The sequence below is a fragment of the Engraulis encrasicolus genome, chromosome 16, assembly GCF_034702125.1.
Source record: "Engraulis encrasicolus isolate BLACKSEA-1 chromosome 16, IST_EnEncr_1.0, whole genome shotgun sequence".
NCBI lineage: Eukaryota > Metazoa > Chordata > Actinopteri > Clupeiformes > Engraulidae > Engraulis > Engraulis encrasicolus.
The window spans coordinates 53,075,472-53,097,971 of NC_085872.1; the positions used below are offsets into that span (position 1 = coordinate 53,075,472).

General features: G+C 42.4%; 3 protein-coding genes across 3 annotated transcripts in view; all 3 read left to right on the plus strand.

Annotated features, from left to right (window-relative positions):
• dnaaf6 (dynein axonemal assembly factor 6) overlaps positions 1–3,097 on the plus strand; it is an 8,349-nt gene extending 5,252 nt beyond the window's left edge. Inside the window, exons 4-6 of the mRNA XM_063219818.1 lie at positions 273–369; positions 1,788–1,873; positions 2,322–3,097. Of these exons, the coding sequence (XP_063075888.1) occupies positions 273–369; positions 1,788–1,873; positions 2,322–2,457 (319 nt within the window). The 3' untranslated portion in view covers positions 2,458–3,097. The remainder of the gene's footprint in view (positions 1–272; positions 370–1,787; positions 1,874–2,321) is intronic.
• Positions 3,098–12,162: 9,065 nt separating this feature from the next.
• The window catches only part of pip4p1a (phosphatidylinositol-4,5-bisphosphate 4-phosphatase 1a), a 49,505-nt gene continuing 39,167 nt past the window's right edge, over positions 12,163–22,500 (plus strand). The window contains exon 1 of the mRNA XM_063219816.1: positions 12,163–12,486. Coding sequence (XP_063075886.1) covers positions 12,354–12,486 — 133 coding nt within the window. The 5' untranslated portion in view covers positions 12,163–12,353. The remainder of the gene's footprint in view (positions 12,487–22,500) is intronic.
• sdhc (succinate dehydrogenase complex, subunit C, integral membrane protein) overlaps positions 14,103–22,500 on the plus strand; it is a 119,138-nt gene continuing 110,740 nt past the window's right edge. Inside the window, exon 1 of the mRNA XM_063219820.1 lies at positions 14,103–14,106. The gene's annotated coding sequence lies outside the window, so the exon portion shown is untranslated. The remainder of the gene's footprint in view (positions 14,107–22,500) is intronic.

The following is a 22,500-nucleotide window of genomic DNA, read 5'->3' on the forward strand; positions in this document are numbered from 1 at the left end:
CTCTCTCTCTCTCTCTCTGTCTCTCTCTCGTTATATCTTTCTTTCTCTCCCTATCCTTCTCTCTCTCTCTCCCTCTCCTTGCCTCCTCCCTCTCTCTCCTTGTCTCTGTAGGTATGAGGTGATATTGAGGCAGTGTGGCTACAGAGGATCCTGATTAACTCTCCCCTCTCTGTCTCTCTCTCTCCCTCTCCTTCTCTCCCTATCCCTCTCTCTCCCCCTCTCATTATTTCTTTCTTTCTCTCCCTCTCCTTCTCTCTCTCTCCTCTCTGTAGGTATGAGGTGATTTTGAGGCAGAGTGTGGCACCAGAGGATCTCTTCCTGGGCATGAGTGGTAAAGACCCCTCCTCCATGTGCTGTGAAGGCATACTGGTGAGGACACACTTCAGCATTTAGCTTGTAATGACTTGAGTCTACACCAGGGGTCCCCAACCTTTATGGGTTTAAGGGCTACCCGAGGGCTACCCGAGGGCTACCCGAGGGCTACTGAGGGCTACCCAAGGGCTACTTGTTTGTTCAAAACCCTCTGCTGATGTCTTGACATCATTCCCAAAACACACTATAATTGAATGACAATTTGCTTATAAGTTATAAAGAAATAATATCATATTTAAATTAAGAAAAACATTAACTGACTAAAATATTGTAGTTGTCACTGTTTACTAACATCCTTGGTGGGCACATTAGAAGCTCCTGGAGCTTGGAGCTTGTGGAATCGCCGACGGGCACCACATTGGTGACGCCTGGTCTACAAATATATGCTTGTATCTGAAAATATTAGACTTGGTTGTGACTTGGTCTCATCTCTGCTGTGTGGTATCATGCAAAAAAGTCTTTATTTCAGGCCAGTGCACTCCGCGTTGAGGTGCAACACCTGTGCAAGTAGTCGTTCTCTTCAACCACATTGGAAAGCAGCTTTGTCATGTGACTCGGTTTGCGCTGTTTTCCCGCCATGCCGGTGGGCTTCTGTTGCCGAACACAAATTTCTGTGGCTAAACACGAAAATGTTCTACAACTGTGCCTGACCAAAACCATGCCCTACCCTAACCTCAGGGTTCCACTGGTGCTTGAATTCCTTGAAAATGCTTGAATTTCAATTAAGTGTTTTCAAGGTTGTGAAAATGCTTGAATTGTTGGTGAAGTGCTTGAAAATGCTTGAATTTTGTGTCAAGTCAAACTCAGTAAGCCAATAATAGAAATACATTGTTCAGGTACATCAACAATCTGAGGGAGTGAGATGTCAGGTGGGATTTTCCATTTGACACCCTAAAATTGATTAAAATGCAGGAAATTGCATCTTAAACCACAAACTTTTCTGGGGGAGGACCCTCACACGCCCTTCCCGCGACCTATTAAAGGTGCTGGAAAACTGAAAATTTGGTGCGTGAAGGTGCTTGAAAAGTGCTTGAATTTGTTCATGAAAAAGGTGTGGGAACCCTGTAACCTGTCAGTAAAGCCATGTTTCTGCTCCTTTACGTTTGCCAAGAACAGCGAAACAAGGAAGGGAAATGGCGAATTTGTTACAAAATTGTCCCCAGACCAAAAACAAACGTGATGTACGGTTGACGTCGGCATGTTATCATACCTACTTTCATGATGCCATGTTGGCACTTGAGACTTGTGACATGTGACATGCACATTAGTGACTTGGTGTCATCTCTAGGCTATTATGTAGTCTTTTATTCCATGGACTCCCATCGTGTAGCCCAGTGTGTAGTCTTTTCTCCCTTTGAAACCCGTTATAAAACAAGACTATTGAACTACAAAAATGTCCTCCTCTCTGTCGTCAGGTAAAGGTAAAGCTGCCAGACACTAAGGCGAGCGAGATGGTCCTGGACATTCGAGAGAAGTTTCTGGACCTGCGGACACCAAAATTGTAAGTGTGTGTTTTTGTGTGTCTTGTGTGCATATGTGTTTGGGTGAGTGTCTGTTTCTATCAGTTACTGTAAGGGAGTGTGTGTGCGTTCTATCTCTGTCCCTCTCCTCTTTTCTTTCCATCTCTATCTCAATCACTCTCTCTCTCTCTCCTTCTCTCTCTCTCTCTATCCAACCTCTCTCCAATTAAAAATTTGAATTACTTAATTGACATGGCTTTCTTTCTGTGTATCCTCCCGTTATCCTCTCTCTCTCTCTCTCAACATACACACTAGGCTATCCAAAGAGGCCTTTTTTGTAGTTCAATAACCATGCATTGTAATGGGTTTCAATGGGAGAAAAGACTACATACTAGGCTATCCGAAGAGGCAATTTTTGTAGTTCAATAACCATGTATTATAATGGGTTTCAATGGGAGAAAAGACTACACTCTCTCCTGTTCTCCACAGTAAGCTGGGCCTCCACCTTCCCCACCCCGTCCACAAAGATGAGGGAAAGGCTCGCTTCATCACCGAGAGAGAAGAACTGGAGATCACTCTACTATTGAAAAGACCAGCGGACTATATCAACCAAGAACTGCGATAACTCATGAGCTATTCATGAACTACTCATGAACTATTCATGAACTATTCATGATATTCACTGTTAATTCATTGAGAGAGAAGCACTGGAGATCACTCTACTATTGAAAAGACCAGCGGACTATATTAACCAAGAACTGCGATAATTCATTAGCTGTTCATGAACTACTCATGAACTATTCATGATATTCACTGTTAATTCATTGAGAGAGAAGCACTGGTAATCTCACTACTATTGAAATGACCAGCCAATTATATAAACTATGATTTGCGGTGATCCATGAATTATTCTCGACTTCATAATTTTAGCCTCTCTGGGAAAATACTGGAGATCTATCTATTAATGAAAAGACCAACAGACTACATAAATCAAGAATTACGCTAAGCCTTGAGCTATTCTTGATATTCATTGTTTATTCACCATTATTTCATGAGTTGTTCATTGACTCTTAGCTACATCTCTGACAAGAAAGAACCGGAAATATTCCTTCTTTTGAAACGAATAGCAGACTTTATAATAAGCTAATTCATGAACTCTTTGTTGGGTAGTTGAGGGTGTATGGTTTTTATTACTTATATAGTGTATATGTCTTGCATGTATAATCTGGACCCTGAGTCTGTTAAATAAAGTTTATGTTTATACATATATGTATTATTCACTGTTAATTGACTATGAATTGATTGTTAATGGACGCGTTTTATGACAGAAAAACTCTTTTCGCTCTATTGGCAAAAGTCCAGAACTGGAAATCTCTACTTCTGAAACGGCCTAAACATACTTGTTGTCTGGCACAGGGGGCCATGGAGGGGGGCCTTTCTTGTAATCTGGCCCAGGGGCCCATGGAGGGGGCCCGTTCTTGTTGTCTGGCCCAGGGGCCCATGGAGGGGGGCCGTTCTTGATGTCTGGCCCAGGGGCCCATGGAGGGGGGCCCTACTTGCTGTCTGGCCCAGGGGCCCATGGAGGGGGGCCCTTCTTGTTGTGTGGTCCAGGGGCCCATGGAGGGGGGGCATTCTTGATGTCTGGCCCAGGGGATGTCTGTCTATTTATCTATCTTTCTATCTGTCTTTCTGTCTGTCTGTCTATCTATCTATCTTTATATCTATCTTTCTATCTGTCTGTCTATCTATATATCTTTCTATCTATCTATCTGTCTGTCTGTCTGTCTGTCTGTCTGTCTGTCTGTCTGTCTGTCTGTCTATCTATCTATCTATCTATCTATCTATCTATCTGTCTGTCTGTCTGTCTGTCTGTCTGTCTGTCTGTCTGTCTGTCTGTCTATCTATCTATCTATCTATCTATCTATCTATCTATCTATCTATCTATCTATCTATCTATCTATCCAGCTTACCCCATCTTATCAGCTGACTTGTGTAGGTGGAGGTCCAGGTTAGGGGTCCATTTAACCCCATTCAATGTTTAACGTCTGAAAAATGCATGAAGTACATAATTATTTTGCTTCATCTTTGATGACTTTTCCTAACTATATGAGGTCAATGTGAAAAAAGTGAAATCTCCACAAAATTGCTTTCCCTAAGTGCTGTACACGTTTTGGTTACATCTGTGTTCCTTGGAAATTATTTTAAGTTTATTAAACATAAATGGAACATCCATATTTTGCTAATACATGTTCCAATCTGTCTAGATTATGTAAAATACATGAACATAAGTTATTTAGAACAGAACATTTTGCTTTATTTAGGGCTCAATGGGTATGACGGTGGGTAAACAATAGTAACAATGGGAAAACAATATGTATGATGTAGACGAGGGCCAAAACTAATTCAAGGCAACTTTTGGGCAGTTGTGTGGTGTGTGGGCTGTGTGGAGGGGTGCTAGGACGTACCTAAAGGGCTTTTTTATGTCCCCAACAGAGTAAACAGTAAATATCTGAAGCATAAACCGGTGCAAAAGTTTTTGCTTCTACTGATTTTTTTAGACATTTAAGTGGCTGGGGTCAAAATGACCCCCAAGGATCACGGATGTTACCTAAATCTGAGGATAACAGGAGGGTTCACTTTCAACTGACAGCAGTGGTGTAGTCTACGTAGAACGCGGGTATACGGAGTATACCCACTTCTAAATTTCAGGGATTTCAGTATATCCACTTAAAATTGATTGATCCATTGTTTTGAATAGCACAAATATATACAGTATACCCACTTAAAAAAATGCTCAAATATACAGTATACCCACCATAAAAAGTAAACTACACCACTGACTGTCAGGTCATGGGTTCGAGTCCCGCGTGGTGCTCTAGCTAGCGCATGATGACCTCAGGTACAGTAGCTGAGTTAACCCTCCTGTTATCCTGGATGTAACCTAAATCTGAGGATAACAGGAGGGTTAAGTTTCAACTGGCAGGTCATGGGTTCGAGTCCCGCGTGCTGCTCTAGCGCATGATGAGCTCCGGTACAGTAGCTGAGTTGGCAACACCAGCCGGCCGGCCGGCCTCTACTGTACCACTCACTGTGCCTTGCCAACCAAGCACTTTGGATATAAATCCCAGCCAGAGAGAGGGGGGACTCTGTGTGTGTGTGTGTGTGTGTGTGTGTGTGTGTGTGTGTGTGTGTGTGTGTGTGTGTGTGTGTGTGTGTGTGTGTGTGTGTGTGTGTGTGTGTGTGTGCGCGTGCGTGCGTGTGTGTGTGTGAGAGAGAGAGAGAAAGGGAGAGAGAGAGATGGAGAGATGGAGAGACTGAGAGACTGTTTATTTCAGTCACCAGTTCACCAGGTTGAGATGAAAAGGGGATGGAGGCTGTTTGTTTTTCCTCATTCGTGGAGAGAAAGAAGGTTAGGGGTTAGAGAGAGTGTGTGTGTGTGGGGGAGAGAGAGACAGAGGTACAGGGAGAGAAAGAGAGGGGGTTACATGTGATGTGATGTGTGTGTGTGTGTGTGTGTGTGTGTGTGTGTGTGTGTGTGTGTGTGTGTGTGTGTGTGTGTGTGTGTGTGTGTGTGTGTGTGTGTGTGTGTGTGTGTGTGTGTGTGTGTGTGTGTGTGTGTGTGTGTTCCACCTTTTAGAAAAAACAAATTGTACAAAGTCTGCTTTGCCACTAAGGCTCTTTGTCATACTGCCAATACAGCACTTTGGATCTGGAGGAGAGAGAGAGAGAGATTGAGAGAGAGAGAGATGGAGAGAGAGAGAGAGAGAGAGAGAGAGAGAGAGAGAGAGAGAGAGAGAGAGAGAGAGAGAGAGAGAGATGTAGAGAGAGGTGGGGTGGGGTGGGGTGGGAGGGATGCCTGTATTCTGTTTATAATCAATGTGCTCTGTCTTGCCAATGATGAAGATAGATAGATAGATAGATAGATAGATAGATAGATAGATAGATAGATAGATAGATAGATAGATAGATAGATAGATAGATAGATAGATAGATAGATAGATAGATAGATAGATTGAGATAGATAGATTGACTGAGGTACCCTGTGCATGGCACTCTACTGTCCCCCATCCTCCTCCATGACTGAGGTACCCTGAGCATGGTACTCTACTCTCCACCATACTCTTCCATGATTGAGGTACCCTGAGCATGGTACTCTACTGTCCCCCATCCTCCTCCATGGTACTCTACTGACCCCATCCTCCTCCATGACTGAGGTACCCTGAGCATGGTACTCTACTGTCCCCCATCCTCCTCCATGACTGAGGTACCCTGAGCATGGTACTCTACTGTCCCCCATCCTCTTCCATGACTGAGATACCCTGAGCATGGTACTCTACTGTCCTCCATCCTCCTCCATGACATGACTGAGGTACTCTGAGCATGGTACTCTACTGTCCCCCATCCTCCTCCATGGTACTCTACTGTCCACCATCCTCCTCCATGGTACTCTACTGTCCACCATCCTCCTTCATGACATGACTGAGGTATCCTGAGCATGGCACTCTACTGTCCCCCATCCTCCTCCATGACTGAGGTATCCTGAGCATGGTACTCTACTGTCCCCCATCTTCCTCCATGAGGTACCCTGAGCATGGTACTCTACTGTCCCCCATCCTCTTCCATGACTGAGGCACCCTGAGCATGGTACTCTACTGTCCCCCATCCCCCATAGTACTCTACTGTCCCCCATCCTCCTCCATGGTACTCTACTGTCCCCCATCCTCCTCCATGATACTCTACTGTCCCCCATCCTCCTCCATGGTACTCTACTGTCCCCCATCCTCCTCCATGACTGAGGTACGCAGTACACTGAGAGCCTCATGTGTACATTTTGCCTAAGGCCCCCAAATGGGTAGAACTGCTCCTGGGTAACGTGACCGTCCCACTCTGCTGCTGCTGGCTACCGTCCCACTCTGCTGCTGCTGCTGGCTACCGTCCCACTCTGCTGCTGCTGCTGCTGCTGCTGCTGCTGCTGCTGCTGGCTACCGTCCCACTCTGCTGCTGCTACTCTGCTGCTGCTACTCTGCTGCTGGCTACCGTCCCACTCTGGTCCCTTTCGGACGCCATAGGGGGCTGCCCCCTTGCTCAGGTGACTAGAAAGCACGGGTTCCCAGTTGAGCTTTCACTTTTTAATTCTGGGCACACAATTTGCCTTTTGCGGGACTATTGAACTTCAAAAATGGCCTCCTCAGTTGGCCTAGTGTGTAGTCTTTTCTCCCATTGATCCCATTATAAAACACTGCAGTTGAACTACAAAACTGCTGTGCAGGATTTCCAAGACTTGCGTGCGTGTGAGACGCCAATTTGTGCCACAAAAATGCCATTTGTTGGTCAGGGTCCAGTTCATTTGTAGTCCAAACGCCATGTCTTATAATGGGTTTCAATGGGAGAAAAGACTAAAAATGGCTAATTTGTTGATCAGGGTCCTGCTTTGCACATGCAGGAAAGTGGCTGGCTGCCAAGGAGGAAGCTTTGCGTTTCACACACGTTTTACGCACAATACAGTCACGCATGCGCACACACACGCGCACACACACACACCAGTCCACCTGCCAATGACGGGTGAAGTTGGCCTTTGGCAGGTGTAATATGTCAACCCACTGGTCACCTTGACAGGTGAAAATGTTATACAGGCGCTGAATTATACGCAGCATCCAACATCAAAGATTTAAGCAAAGTGGTAATGGAAAGAGTTATTGGCATCACAATAACTGAATTTATGACCTCTGAAACAAAAGTATTGATCAGAAAATTATTTGGTAACACTTTATAATAAGTACCCCTTTTTAGGCATTACTTAAGGGTTAGTCAAGCCTTATTTTACCATTAGTTAACCCTTAGTGAATCACGAGTTAATCATTATGTAAGCATTATTTCTCATTTCCTAACTATTATCTACTACCGTTAGTAAATGATTAGTGTGTGCTGATATAACGGTTCGCTAAGCAAAGTTAAGCCTTAAATAAGCCTTATTTTAACAATAGTTAACCCTTAGTAAATCACGAGTAAGTCGTTATGTATGTGTTATTTCATCATAAGCAATGCTTATCAAGTCATTTGTTAACGTTTTGGAAAGCATGGAAAGGTTTTCACTTTAAAAGTTCCCCAGATATGCGCAAGTAGTGAGTTGTAACTTCTTGTTAATGCATAAGCAATGCCTAACAAATCATTTGTTAACGATTTGTAAAGCATGGAAAGGTTTTCACTTTAGATCAGTTCCCCAGATATACTTAAGTAATGAGTTGTAACTCCTTGATAATGCATAAGCAATGCTTAACAAGTCATTTGTTAACGTTTTGGAAAGCATGGAAAGGTTTTCACTTTAAAAGTTCCCCAGATATGCGCAAGTAGTGAGTTGTTACTTCTTGTTAATGCATAAGCAATGCCTAACAAATCATTTGTTAACGTTTTGTAAAGCATGGAAAGGTTTTCACTTTAGATCAGTTCCCCAGATATACTTAAGTAATGAGTTGTAACTCCTTGATAATGCATAAGCAATGCTTAACAAGTCATTTGTTAACATTTTGGAAAGCATGGAAAGGTTTTCACTTCAAAAGTTCCCCAGATATGCGCAAGTAGTGAGTTGTAACTTCTTGATAATGCATAAGAAATGCCTAACAAATCATTCGTTAACGTTTTGTAAAGCATGGAAAGGTTTTCACTTTAGATCAGTTCCCCAGATATACTTAAGTAATGAGTTGTAACTCCTTGATAATGCATAAGCAATGCTTAACAAGTCATTTGTTAACGTTTTGGAAAGCATGGAAAGGTTTTCACTTTAGATCAGTTCCCCAGATATACATGGGTTATACATCCTTGATGGGTTATACATCCTTGATAGTGCACAAGCAATGCTTATCAAGTCATTTGTTAATGTTTTGGAAAGTATGGATAGGTTTTCACTTAAAAAGTTCCCCAGATATGCGTTATTATTGCGTTGAAACTTCTTGGTAATGCATAAGCAATGCTTATCAAGTCATTCGTTAATGTGTTGTAAAGCCATAACAGGTTTTCACTTTAGATCAGTTCCCCAGATATACTTAAGTAATGGTTCGTAATTCCTTGATAATGCATAAGCAACGCTTAACAAGTCATTTGTTAATGTCCAGAAACATCCATGAGGGGCAGTCACATGAGCCTCAACTTAGGCCTCGGCCTACTGTTTGCCATGCTACCAGTCATCACAAACTAACCATTACAAAAGGGTTAAATAAGACTTCACTGATGCTAAAGCAAGAGTTTACAAACCGTTACCATGCATGCCTAATAGTACTTGTTAATGGTTAGGTGGTAGGAGACAACAAAGAGATAATGTTATGTAATGTGGGTTATCAGACATTTTAATGATGGTTTACTAATGCTTATCAGAAGGTTAAATCACCATAGACGAATGATTAATTAACAGTACTTAATCATTTCACAGAAATACATAATGACTGACTCGTGATTCACTAAGGGTTAACTAATGCTTAATTTTGTTTAGCGAGTAGTTACATCAGCACACACTAACCATTTACTAACGGTATTAGTTAATGGTTAAGAAATGAGAAATAACACATACATAACGACTTACTCGTGATTCACTAAGGGTTAATTAATGTTAAAAATAAGGCTTAACTAAGGTTTAACTTTGCTTAGCGAACCGTTACATCAGCACACACTGACCATTTACTAATGGTAGTAGATAATAGTTAAGAAATGAGGAATAACACATACATAACGACTAACTCGTTATTTACTAAGGGTTAACTATTGTTAAAATAAGGCTTATTTAAGGCTTAACTTTGCTTAGCAAACCGTTATATCAGCACACACTAACCATTTACTAACGGTAGTAGATAATAGTTAGGAAATGAGAAATAATGCTTACATAATTATTAACTCGTGATTCACTAAGGGTTAACTAATGGTAAAATAAGGCTTAACTAACCCTTAAGTAATGCCTAAAAAGGGGTACTTATTATAAAGTGTTACCAATTATTTTACTTGGCATTGCAATGATTGGAACGGTTGAACATGAAATGGTAAAAATTGTGATTGACTGGTAGATTTTAGAATCTACCTGCCACAGTGACTGGTGGGGAAAATTCACAAGTTCCACCCCTGGCATGCAATGGTTGGCTTTGAGGAAAGGCGTACGTCATCAGGGTTGTATTAATGTCCAGATGTGGCTGCACCTATGGGACTCCCAATTGACCAAAAAGTCAGAAATTTGCAGAATTATACAAGATACAAGATACAAGATATTTTATTTGTCATGTGTATATATATGAAACATATATATACAATGAAAAGCTTCCCTGCTCTGGGAGTCCCAAAAAATGTTAAAAAGAATGTTAAAAAAGAAAAAATGTATATTTAAAAAGTTGAAAAAATGGCAGGTTGGAGAAAGGGGAGATGTGATGAGTGGATTTCTTCCTATGTTGGTGATTTTGTATTCAACAGTCTGATACATTGAGGGAAGAAGCTGTCCCTGAGTCGGCTGGTGTGAGCACGTAAGCACCTGTATCTCCGGGCAGATGGTAGAAGGGTGAAGTGTGTGTAGCTGGGGTGGTATGGATCAGCTATGATTCGTTTGGCCCTCCTCAGACACCGCTGGTTGTAAAGATCCTGGATGTTGGGTAGATCTGATTGGATTGTCCTTTGAGCAGATTTGATGACTCGTTGGAGGTCTCTCCTATCTTGGGCAGTGGTGTTACCATACCAGGCTGTGAAATTACCAGTTAAAATGCTTTCTATTGTACAGCGATAGAAGTTGGCCAATATCCTACTCTCCATTCCATATCTGTGCAGCCGTCTCAGAAAAAACAGTCGCTGTCTAGCCGTCTTAGTGATGCAATTGATGTGATGAGTGATTATGACAAGATGTGATATTGAACATTTCAATGTTCATACTTCATACTGCTCTCCACAGTTGACAGACATGTCATCCTTAATTCCTTCCTCGTAACCATGACACTGTCAATGTAAAGTTGTTGCAAAATGTGTCACAGTCAAGAACTATAACAAACAGTTCATAGTTCATATTGTACACAAAACCTCTCTCTCTCTCTCTCTCTCTCTCTCTCTCTCACACACACACACACACACACACACACACACACACACACACACACACACACACACACACACACACACACACACACACACACACACACACACACACACGGGCAAGAAACTGCTTGTTTTTTAATAATGTACATATGTGGATATTTTCCCCCACGACCGTTACGCATGTTGGTAACCATGACGCACAACTCCTGACCAAACAGCCATACGCGCGAACACACACACACACACACACACACACACACACACACACACACACACACACACACACACACACACACACACACACACACACACACACACACACACACACACACGCTATATGAAAAACCAACAAATATGGCAGTTTTTTCACTGGCGTTCGTGGATTTTATTTTACGCGTGTTGTTAAACGGTTACGCATTACGCACGGCTCTTTGCGGCAATATTGCCATAGGCCTACATTCTAATTCCTCTGGCCTAAGCTACAGCGGCTACTGTGTGTACAAAACGCGTGTGCGGCTCTAAAACACACGCACACACAAAATCAGCCCACAGCCACGCCTGCCTCTCCATCCCGAAGGGGAGGGGGAAGAGCGAAAGAGAGAGTCGACTCCACCACTCTAGAGCTACACAGCACAGGCTGCAAAGACTAGTCACTCAACACATACACACACAGCAGCAGCAGCAGCACGCAGCTCAGCCTACAGTCACTGGAGACAGAGCATTTTTGCCGGTTAGACCTCCACTTCAACGCCATAGCCCTCCGAGCAGTGGACACCGGTGTAGAATATTGGTCTGGCAAATCTACAGGGAGAGAGAGAGAGAGAGAAACAGACTGAGAGAGGAAGAGGAGGAGAGAGAGAGTGTGTGAAGGGGTGGATGCTCTTTTTTGCGGCTATAGCATCCATCATCTATCAATCCATCCATCCTCGGCAACCAACCGGCCTTCCTGCCTGCCAGCTCCTGCACATCGCCTTGCTTTCTCCCTTCCCTAACAACCTGCGAGCATCTCTGGGGAGACGCACACCGCTCACAACTAACCAACTGGTGGATATTTTATTTTTGTGTCGTTATAGGGAGCATGGTTGGTGTGTAGTGCTGCTACGCGTTGTTGGGGGTTTTGGTTTTTTTTTTTTTTTTCAACAAAAAGGCGCAAGGTGTTTTGTGATACCCAACGAGAGACAGAGAGAGAGGGGGCGACTGATTTCATCATATTGTGAGACAGACAAAATCTCTCTGCTAAACAAACTGACTTTACGACGACAGACAAGCGACATCCAGCCATCCATCCACCCGTAGGGTTTACAAGTGCACGAATCCATCAGTCTTCTAGCTAGCCAGCTAGCTAACAACATCCACACAGGAGGAAGGCGACCCGACAAGCTAAGCTACATCCATCCACCTGCTAGCCACTTGCTGTGCTACACCGACTCTAGCGCTTCGCTGAGGCCGCCCCTGAGAGCGTCAGCCATGGCCGATGGGGAGCGTTCACCGCTGCTGTCCGCGTCAGACCTGGGAGATGTGCTGATGACATCGGGAGGAGGTGGAGGTGGACTGGCTGGACCGGCGGTTGGTGTTGGGCCTTTACCTTCCAAACCTCAAGGTAAGACTGAGCGATGTGACGAATGGAAAATGTAAGCTGTGTGTGTGTGTTTTTATTACAATTATTTGCGGGGTGTGTGTGTGTGTGTGTGTGTCAAGATTTGAGATGGTGTGATGTGGTGGTGCGCGTTTTGCATTGTCATGCGTGTGTGTGAACATTCGGCTGTGTGTGGAGTGGAGTGGTGATTTCAACCATCCTGCTATTGCGCTCCATCCCACCTGCAGCGTTGGACACAAATGGCAATCGGAAAATAAGAAACAATCAACCATTTTGTGGTCAAAAGACATAATCTGGGGAAACTACGTTCATCTAATGGTTTGGTAACCCACATTGTAGCACCTAACACCAACAAACTAAAAAGTTGAATCGTTACCAAGTCAAGAAACAATTTGTTTTTACATTTTCAAGCATGACTCTAAAATCAACATTTTTTTTAAGGCAAGGCAAGTTCAAGTTTATTTGTAGGCCTATGGCGCATTTCAGACACAGGTGCAATTCAATGTGCTTCACAAAAAAGTAAAAAGGAAGGAAATAAGAAATAATTAAAGTCAAAGAAAATCAAAACATTAAGATAAAACATCAAGTAATTAATTACACTCCACACCTGTAGCCTCAACCTTGCTGCATCACAGGCAGCTTTGAAAACACATTCTGAACGCTAGCAGGTGGTTTGGTTGAGGTATGGGGGGCTACTGTCACCCTCATGGTCTTGACACCTTGAGGCCTGGGGACTATACTACAAACCTGGTTCAGGAGTAGGCTAAAGCAGGTTAACTTAAAAGGTAAATAGTGAGACTATGCAAGAGTCCCCCCCCCCCCTCTCAAACCATCCGCTTTCTAAATTCCCAAGACTACTTTTTCTTTTGCAGTTATTATTCTTGACCTTCTTCTTTTCATATTTCTCAGGATAGGATTATTTATTATCCTACACAGCAGCTATCTTCATTTCACTGCCAATTGTGCCACCGCAGGAAAGCATGTGAGAAATAATCTCGAATCTTGAATCTTGAATCTAATAGAAGAGCCTGGAGTCCTCGTTTTCTCAGAGTGAGTCCATGCGTGCCATGCCATTCATTTCAGTGGAGCGGCCCCTAGGTCTGTATAGTGGAGGATTTTCCCTCTACTCTCCGTTGCGAAACTACGGTAGCGGAAACTATGGGCCTTGGCAGCTCCCTCTCTATTCACTTACTCCCTCCGGTTGCAGGTTTGCACTGAGATAGCAGGAAGACAGTGTTAGGTCTCGTTGTAGGTTCGAATCCCACCCTTACCTCTCCCTACACCTCCATCCATGGCTGAAGGGCCCTTGAGCAAGGCATATATCCCCACATTGCTCCAGGGACTGTAACCAATACCCTGTCAATAATTAACAAGGCACCTATCCCCACATTGCTCCAGGGACTGTAACCAATATTCTACCCTGTCAATAACTAACAAGGCACCTAACCCCACACTGCTTCAGGGGCTGTAACCAATACCCTGTCAATAACTAACAAGGCACCTAAACCCACACTGCTTCAGGGACTGTAACCAATACTCTGTCAATAACTAACAAGGCACCTAACCCCACATTGCTCCAGGGACTGTAACCAATACCCTGTCAATATCTGTAAGTTGCTTTTAACTTAATGTAATGTAATATAATGTAATGTAGAGTGAAGCCTGAAAGGATGACCATTGACCAGGGACTGCAACTAATTCCGGCACACTGTAGCCAGGGCTCTAAATGAACACCAGCCAACCGGCCAAATGCTGGTGAAAACCTCGGTCTGGCTTGTAGGACAGACCAACTTACTGGCCACTCTCTGACCCATTGGTTAGTGTATGTTTGGCTATTTAGATGAAGTCCTACTAGCCATTTTGGCTATGAAAAAAGTTAATTTAGAGCCCTGACTGTTGCATGTATCAAAGTATATGGCATGTAATGCAGGGCTTGACATTAACTTGACATTAACTTTTTTTTTTATCATGACGCTGTACGTCTAACCTCAGAAGAATAGGTGCTTAAAGCAAGAAGATGAGTGCATGGGTTTCTACATGGAAATAAAACAAACAAATAGAAACTGAGTAACGGAGTTTTTTCTTGAATTTAAATACAAACCATTGATGCATAAAGGGCAAAGTGAAGAATATACGCTATTTTGATATGTCATACATTGAATAAGCTACCTGCCAAATTGGCTAGTGACACTGAAATTGTTACCAGCCACAGCCAAGTTTTACCAGCATTTGGCCGGTTGGCAGGTGCCAGTGTCAAGCCCTGATGTAATGTATCATTATGCACCTGACCTTTAGGGTGCCTGTGGAACTGTGGTGACCCTGCACACTCGGATAAAAGACTACAAACTAGGGGACCTGAAGTGGCCATTTCTGTAGTTCAATAATCATTGGTTATAATGGGTTTCAATGGGAGAAAAGAATACAAAAGGGTTAACTTTGCAATTCCTAAGGGAAGAGAAGAGTACATATAGATGTAGCACACACAGATGTCACCAGCGCTAGTTCGAATCCGCCATCTGCCAGTCAATACTCCATTCCGGCCATTGGAGGCAGAGCACAATACAGTAACAGAATAAGTATTTGATTTTGGCTGATTTTGTTGGAATAACTTTAAAGAGTATATTTTAATTGAGTTGTATTTCATTAAAATTTTGTGGCTGTAGTTTGGCAAATGGGAGATTCAGTTCCCTCCATCGGATTATTATGGGGTTAATGTTTGGAGACAGTCTAGGCCACCTTAATGTGCTTTTTCTTGAGCCACTCCTTCGTTGCTTTAGCTGTATGTTGTGGATTACTGTCATGGCCCCTCCTCAGACCGTCTTCTACGGGAGCTCATGGGTGTGCGGTTCATCCTTGCCTGGGGGTCAAAGACGTCCAAAAAGGAATTGTCATTCAGTGTAACGGATACCTTCTGCTGACTGTAACTGTAAAAAAACATGACTCTTTCATTTTCTTTTTTTCGAAGTGAATTCATGAAAGCCTCGGCTGTCATCCATTCACTTGAAACAATTTAAAAATCATGTTTTTTTAGTTACAGTCAGCAGAAGGTACCCGTTACACTGAATGACAATTCCTTTTTGGACGTCTTTGACCCATGAGCTTTCTGCTGTGACACTGCACCCGGCAAACAAGTAGCCGCATGTGTGTGAGAACCTGCCAGTCGAGTCCTGCCCTCGCTCCAAAATACCCTCCTGCTGAGCTTTGCTAAAGCACCGGAGATAAATAAATAAATAGCTTAACTAACTTACCTCAAATCAAAACTCTTTCCCATTGAGTTGCCATTGAATTGCTGAGTCAAAATAATGTGGGCTTTGTTGTTTTGGTTTAAATGGTGCGCTGTTTGGGGGTTTTTATTCTCACACTCCCAAATCAATCAAAGTTTTTGACTGTTGTTTTCTGGCTCAGATAGGGCTCTGATCAGTGGAGTTGCAGTGCTTTGGACTTTGTTACTTTGGTTTGAATGGTGTGTTTTTTGTCGAAGGTCTTTATTCTAGCACACATTGAGCTTAATGTTGACAGGAATGCCGTTCACCACTCCAAATCAATCAAACCTTTTGACTGTTTTTCTCTGCCCCGTTTAAGACCCTGATCTGCGAAACTGCAGTGCTGTGGACTTTGTTGCTTTGGGTTGAACGCTGCGTTTTTATGCAGGCCACACGTGAAGCCTAATGTCGCCAAGAATGTCAGAATCAAACTACTAAACGGTATTCGATTGTTTTTCTGTGAAAGCACTACTGTACTCTACAGTTGCGATATTTTATTGTTATTCTGTGAAAGCGCTACTGTACTCTGTTGCGGTATTTGATTGTTTCTCTGTGAAAGCGCAACCCTAGTGATGGCCACTCCCAACACATACTGGTTGAATAGTTTTGAAGGTTTTATTCTTGGATTTACTCAAGTGCACTTAATGTCTGCCAGAATGCCGTTCTCCACTCTAAAATCGATCAAACCTTGTGATTGTAATTTTTTTCTGACTCTGGTTTCTGAAAGCAGGCCTTGACTGGTAATCTGGCATACAGGGCATTTTCCTGGTGGGCTGATCGTCATCAGGGGCTGATGTATGCTGTGTATTTTTTGTAGGGCTGGGCGGTATACCGTAAAAAAAAAACGTGATAACGGTTTCACCTGCACAAGGTTCACTTTTTGATGAGAGATATTTTTTTTTGTTTTGCTTTTATTCCAAAACTGTGATCAAAATTGAAATGGAGATTAATTTAAATTCAGGACTTTATCTGATTTTTGAATTAAATTTCAGTCTTTTCTTCAGAAACATTGAGATGTGGGGGAAAATCGCCGCTTATGAAAAAAAACGTGCAGAGAACCGTGATATCAATTTTCATCAAGAAAACCGTGATACACATTTTTTCCAGAACCGCCCTAATTTTTAGTTTGTTTTGTTTGTTTTGTTTGTTTTGTTTTTCCTGTGAGACCGGCCCGTCTGTTTAGATGGGGCGGCCCAGTGGAATATCTTTTAACCCATTGATGCCTGATGTGGCGTTGCGCAACATTGGACCTGGCGCCTGGAGCTGCATTACGCAACATTCAGGCTCATGAGATTTGAGACAACTTTATTAAAAATATCTGTTTGTTTGAGATGAATGAACACATTCTAATGAAAGATGAGGGTCTTAGCGTTTAAATGCAACTGAGTGCATATTTGTATGTGCTTCAGAAGCTGAGATATTTAAGTTTTTATAGGCTGAAGGCAACTTTTCTTAAAAAGGCTCAGGTGTTCATCACCCTTTTTTTACAGGTGCCTTAGGCGTCAATGGGTTAATATGGACTGAGATAGTCATGCCAGTATCATAGAAAAGCAGGGGGTGGGGTGGTGTGGTGGGTTGTGTGAGGGGGGGGGGTGCTCTATGGGTTGTGCCCAGAATGCCTGTTTTTCGATCCCAGCTGTGCTTGATGTCTACAGCAGATCAAACTGTTGGATTGATTGTTTCTCTGGACTCTGGTCCGGTGGCTTTGGTCTGTGATGAACGTCAGCGCTCTGGTTGAATGGTTGAGTATTGGAAGGTGTTTAATTCAGGCCACATGTGAAGCTTAATGTCGACCGGAATGCCCAAATCAAACTGTGTGATGGTTGCTCTGGACTCTGGCCTGTGAAAGTATTGGCCCACACGGTTTCTTGTCACAAGACCCTTGCATCGCTCTCTCTCTCTCTCTCTCTCTCTCTCTCTCTCTCTCTCTCTCTCTCTCTCTCTCTCTCTCTCTCTCTCTCTCTCTCTCTCTCTCTCTCTCTTTTCCACCTACTGTACACGGGCTCTGTCAGGTGACTCCATTTTTGTAGTTCCAGGGCTGTAGTTTATAATTGGCTTCAATGGGACTAAAGACTACAACCCTCTGCTCCAGGTGGACTCTGTATCTTCCCATACACGCCTTCTGTCAGATGACCTGTTCTTTTACTTGGGCCATTTCACGTGACATCAGACACTTTTGGGCCTGAACGACACAGATTTTAAGATTAAAAACCCTTTATTTTAAACCTGGTGACCAGGTCACGACCTGATGAAGACCCGGTGTGGTTGAAACCCGTTGGCGTTTTGAGATATGTACCCCAGTTTAAAATACAGGGGTTTTAATTGGGAAAATACATTCTACTCCCTGTCTCTATGCAAGAGTTGCCTAAAATATGCAACAGCCACTACGTTTTGATGAATGGACTTTGTCTTAAATGAACTTCAAGAGCACCAGCATATTGGAGTTTACTACCCAACAAAGAAGAGCGCTCAGCATCTCTCCCTCATAGCAGACACAGATTTTAATCAAACAATGTATTCATTGATTTCACCCCTTTTATTTACAACTACAAATCAAATTCACACACAGTTAAGGCAGAGCCTCTGTTATAATCTTATTGAGAGTAAAGAGTAATAGGGTCATTTCACGTGAAATCAGACACTTTGGGACCCGACCGACCCGGATTTCGATCATACTTGGTGTGCCTTTTCAGTAGCAAGGTAGCACCCCAGAACTGCATTGGTTTGAATCTGACACTAATATTAAGGGAGAAACAGACTAGGAAAGGTTCACATGTGAGGGTAGGACACTATACATTCAGCCTTGAATATATCAGTCAGTGTTAGTCACAAAAAGATGCCTGTGGTGTTGTTTGAAAGCTCTTTTCTGGCTCTACATATTACACAATCACATTGGAATACAACTACTCTCAGAATATGAATTATGATAAATTGAAAAATTAAAAATTGAATATCTAAAAAACTCATATTTTAAAATGGCCAGTTCCTTGTCCAAACGTAGCCGGCAATGTCATGAGCAGCACCTAAAATGCTGGTGTTCGGTTTGTTATTCATTTCAGAGAGAATTTGACTCACAAATATGGCATCATACAGACCACTTACTAATAATATGGTAATACCATAGTAGCATCACATGACAAAACAAAAACAAAACAAAAATGGTCAGTGTCCATGGTCCCAGGTTTCAGAAACTAAGGCAGATGTCCATTTATACATACCAAATGATGATATGTGAATGTTTGAACATTCCTTCTCTGTGTACCTGTGCCATCTTCCCTTTACCGTACTTTAAAGAGATAATCAATGGCTACACTCTCATTTTGTACTCTACCAGTGCATTTGAAGCAACAGCTGTGTCTTTTGTAGATAATGTATAAGTACGTCCCGTTGCAGTTACAGGTTCCACTACCAGAAGCACATCCTGATGATCCATGACAAGTCTATCTGGTCTGAAGGGAAAAGTGAAGGATGGAGATGGCCCATGAGGATGCAGGAAGTTCAGTTTCACCTCTCCAGTGCTCGGCATACATTCCTCAGCACATGCTAGCCACCAGTTGCCATCATATACAGCTACAACATACCCTTTGATGCTTGAAAATGTAACACATTCCTTTACTGAGCTCACTCTTTCAACTCTGCCTTCTCTGAATGCTCAAAATGGCCTAACTTCCACTGTGTCCATTGACAATGGGCAGAAGCTGTGTAGTTTTTGAGTACCTGGAATAGTTCTTGCAGATTCAAACCTTTTCAACAAGTTCTCAGCTTCATGATGGTACATATCTGTTGTGGCAAACTGGCAATGGATGTTCTTGACATTATCCTTGACAAATTCAAACAGTTGGTATGGCGTTACAATTTAATTGTCAATAGGACGTTGCAGACTTCCTGCACAATATAAGAACCTTAAAATTACAACAAATTTGTGCCACCACGAGGCAGATTTTCACATACCTGCAGAGTGGCACTTTTTTGTCACATGGCAAAGGTCCATGTGATGGCGTTGGAGGGACAGTTAAATGGCTTGCTGCACGAGCAAGTCTGCAACGTCCTATTGACAATTAAATTATAACGCCATACCAACTGTTTGAATTTGTCAAGGATAATGTCAAGAACATGCATTGCCAGTTTGCCACAACAGAGATGTACCATCATGAAGCTGAGAACCTGTTGAAAAGGTTTGAATCTGCAAGAACTATTCCAGGTACTCAAAAACTACACAGCTTCTGCCCATTGTCAATGGACACAGTGGAAGTTAGGCCATTTTGAGCATTCAGAGAAGGCAGAGTTGAAAGAGTGAGCTCAGTAAAGGAATGTGTTACATTTTCAAGCATCAAAGGGTATGTTGTAGCTGTATATGATGGCAACTGGTGGCTAGCATGTGCTGAGGAATGTATGCCGAGCACTGGAGAGGTGAAACTGAACTTCCTGCATCCTCGTGGGCCATCTCCATCCTTCACTTTTCCCTTCAGACCAGATAGACTGTCATGGATCATCAGGATGTGCTTCTGGTAGTGGAACCTGTAACTGCAACGGGACGTACTTATACATTACCTACAAAAGACACAGCTGCTGCTTCAAATGCACTGGTAGAGTACAGAATGAGAGTGTAGCCATTGATTATCTCTTTAAAGTACGGTAAAGGGAAGATGGCACAGGTACACAGAGAAGGAATGTTCAAACATTCACATATCATCATTTGGTGTGTATAAATGGACATCCGCCTTAGTTTCTGAAACCTGGGACCATGGACACTGACCATTTTTGTTTTGTTTTTGTTTTGTCATGTGATGCTACTATGGTATTACCATATTATTAGTAAGTGGTCTGTATGATGCCATATTTGTGAGTCAAATTCTCTCTGAAATGAATAACAAACCGAACACCAGCATTTTAGGTGCTGCTCATGACATTGCCGGCTACGTTTGGACAAGGAACTGGCCATTTTAAAATATGAGTTTTTTAGATATTCAATTTTTAATTTTTCAATTTATCATAATTCATATTCTGAGAGTAGTTGTATTCCAATGTGATTGTGTAATATGTAGAGCCAGAAAATAGCTTTCAAACAATACCACAGGCATCTTTTTGTGACTAACACTGACTGATATATTCAAGGCTGAATGTATAGTGTCCTACCCTCACATGTGAACCTTTCCTAGTCTGTTTCTCCCTTAATATTAGTGTCAGATTCAAACCAATGCAGTTCTGGGGTGCTACCTTGCTACTGAAAAGGCACACCAAGTATGATCGAAATCCGGGTCGGTCGGGTCCCAAAGTGTCTGATTTCACGTGAAATGACCCAATAGGCCCGCCGACTGGTTCATATGCAGTGAGAGGTCAGAGCCGTTCACACATTTAAATGCCTCTCTCTCTCTGAAGTGGCTTCTGATTAGGGCTGGGTAAAATAATCGATTCAATCGATAATCGATCGATTTCATTTAAAATTAACAAAATCGATTCACAGGGCACAAAATCGTTTTGTTTTTTTTGTTTTTTTTTGTTTTTGTTCTTTTTGTTTAATTTAAGTCTATGGAAAATACCCAGTAGGTATTAGTCAATTAGGCCTAGGCCTACTTATTACAAATTAGCAATCTGTTAACACTGTCAAGCCACAGCCCTTTGACATTTTTATATAAAAATAGGCAACAGCATCTTTTGGGGGAAATCCTGGCACCAAGAAGGGAACGGATTGAATCGATTCGGAATGAATCGAATCGAATCGAATCAAATCGTGATTAGTCGATTCAAAGCCCTGAGAGTCGAAATCGAATCGATACAGGAGCATGGCTGCGATACTCTACTTCTGACAGCTCCACGTTTGCCATTGGTGATGAATCTGCTAATAGTCCCTCCGAGACGCTGTAGTGATGATGCACATTATGGCGGAACACTCTGGGTGACACAATCCCTGGTTTAGTGGATTGCTCTCTTGTGCATTGTACCTGTATTGTATATTTAGGCTGACCTGTGGTGATCGTGATTCAAGATTTCACATCATCATATTGCACACCCCTATTCCATCCAAATGTGGTGATCGTGATTCAAGATTTAATGTCAAGAGGCATTCCCCATGTACAAATAAATAAATACAGCTCCAGGCCTTTTTATTAGAATAGCATGAAAAAGTTGATTTATTTCCATAATTCCATCAATAATGTTAAACTGTCATGGATTGTAGATTCATGGCCCAGTTTTTTAACTATTCCAATCATTATTTTTTTTCTTTTTATATACGTTGGCCTTCCAGCTCAAAAAAACCATGAATTGGGGAATTCGCATTATTAGAATATTGTTATAAAATCAAATTTTTTTCATCAAAATTCGGGTCACATTAAATCAGTTGAAATTTGGTAATGTCAGTGTGAGGTTTTGGTTTTGGTTCCGACTGGTCCAAGTCTACGCTCAGAGCCCCAGAGGGTCCGGGTTCGAATCCCGCCAGGGCTGTTTTGGTTCAAGTTCCAGTTAGTAGGTAATAGATTGCACTCAGTCTTTTCGTCTTTTTGTTTTATTCGTGCATTACAAGGTCAGACCTGAAAAAGAAAAATGGAGAAGAAGAACCTGAGTGGGGTCTACTCCCTACTTACAGTCCCAAGAAAAAGTTTGTACACCCTTTGAAATTTCTTACCTTTCTGTCAAAATTGGTCATAAAACATGGTCTGATCTTCCCGGAAATCACAAGAAGGAACAACCAGAGTCTGCTTTAACTAATTCAACCCAAACATTTAAATAAGTTTTCATATTTTCATTGGCCATA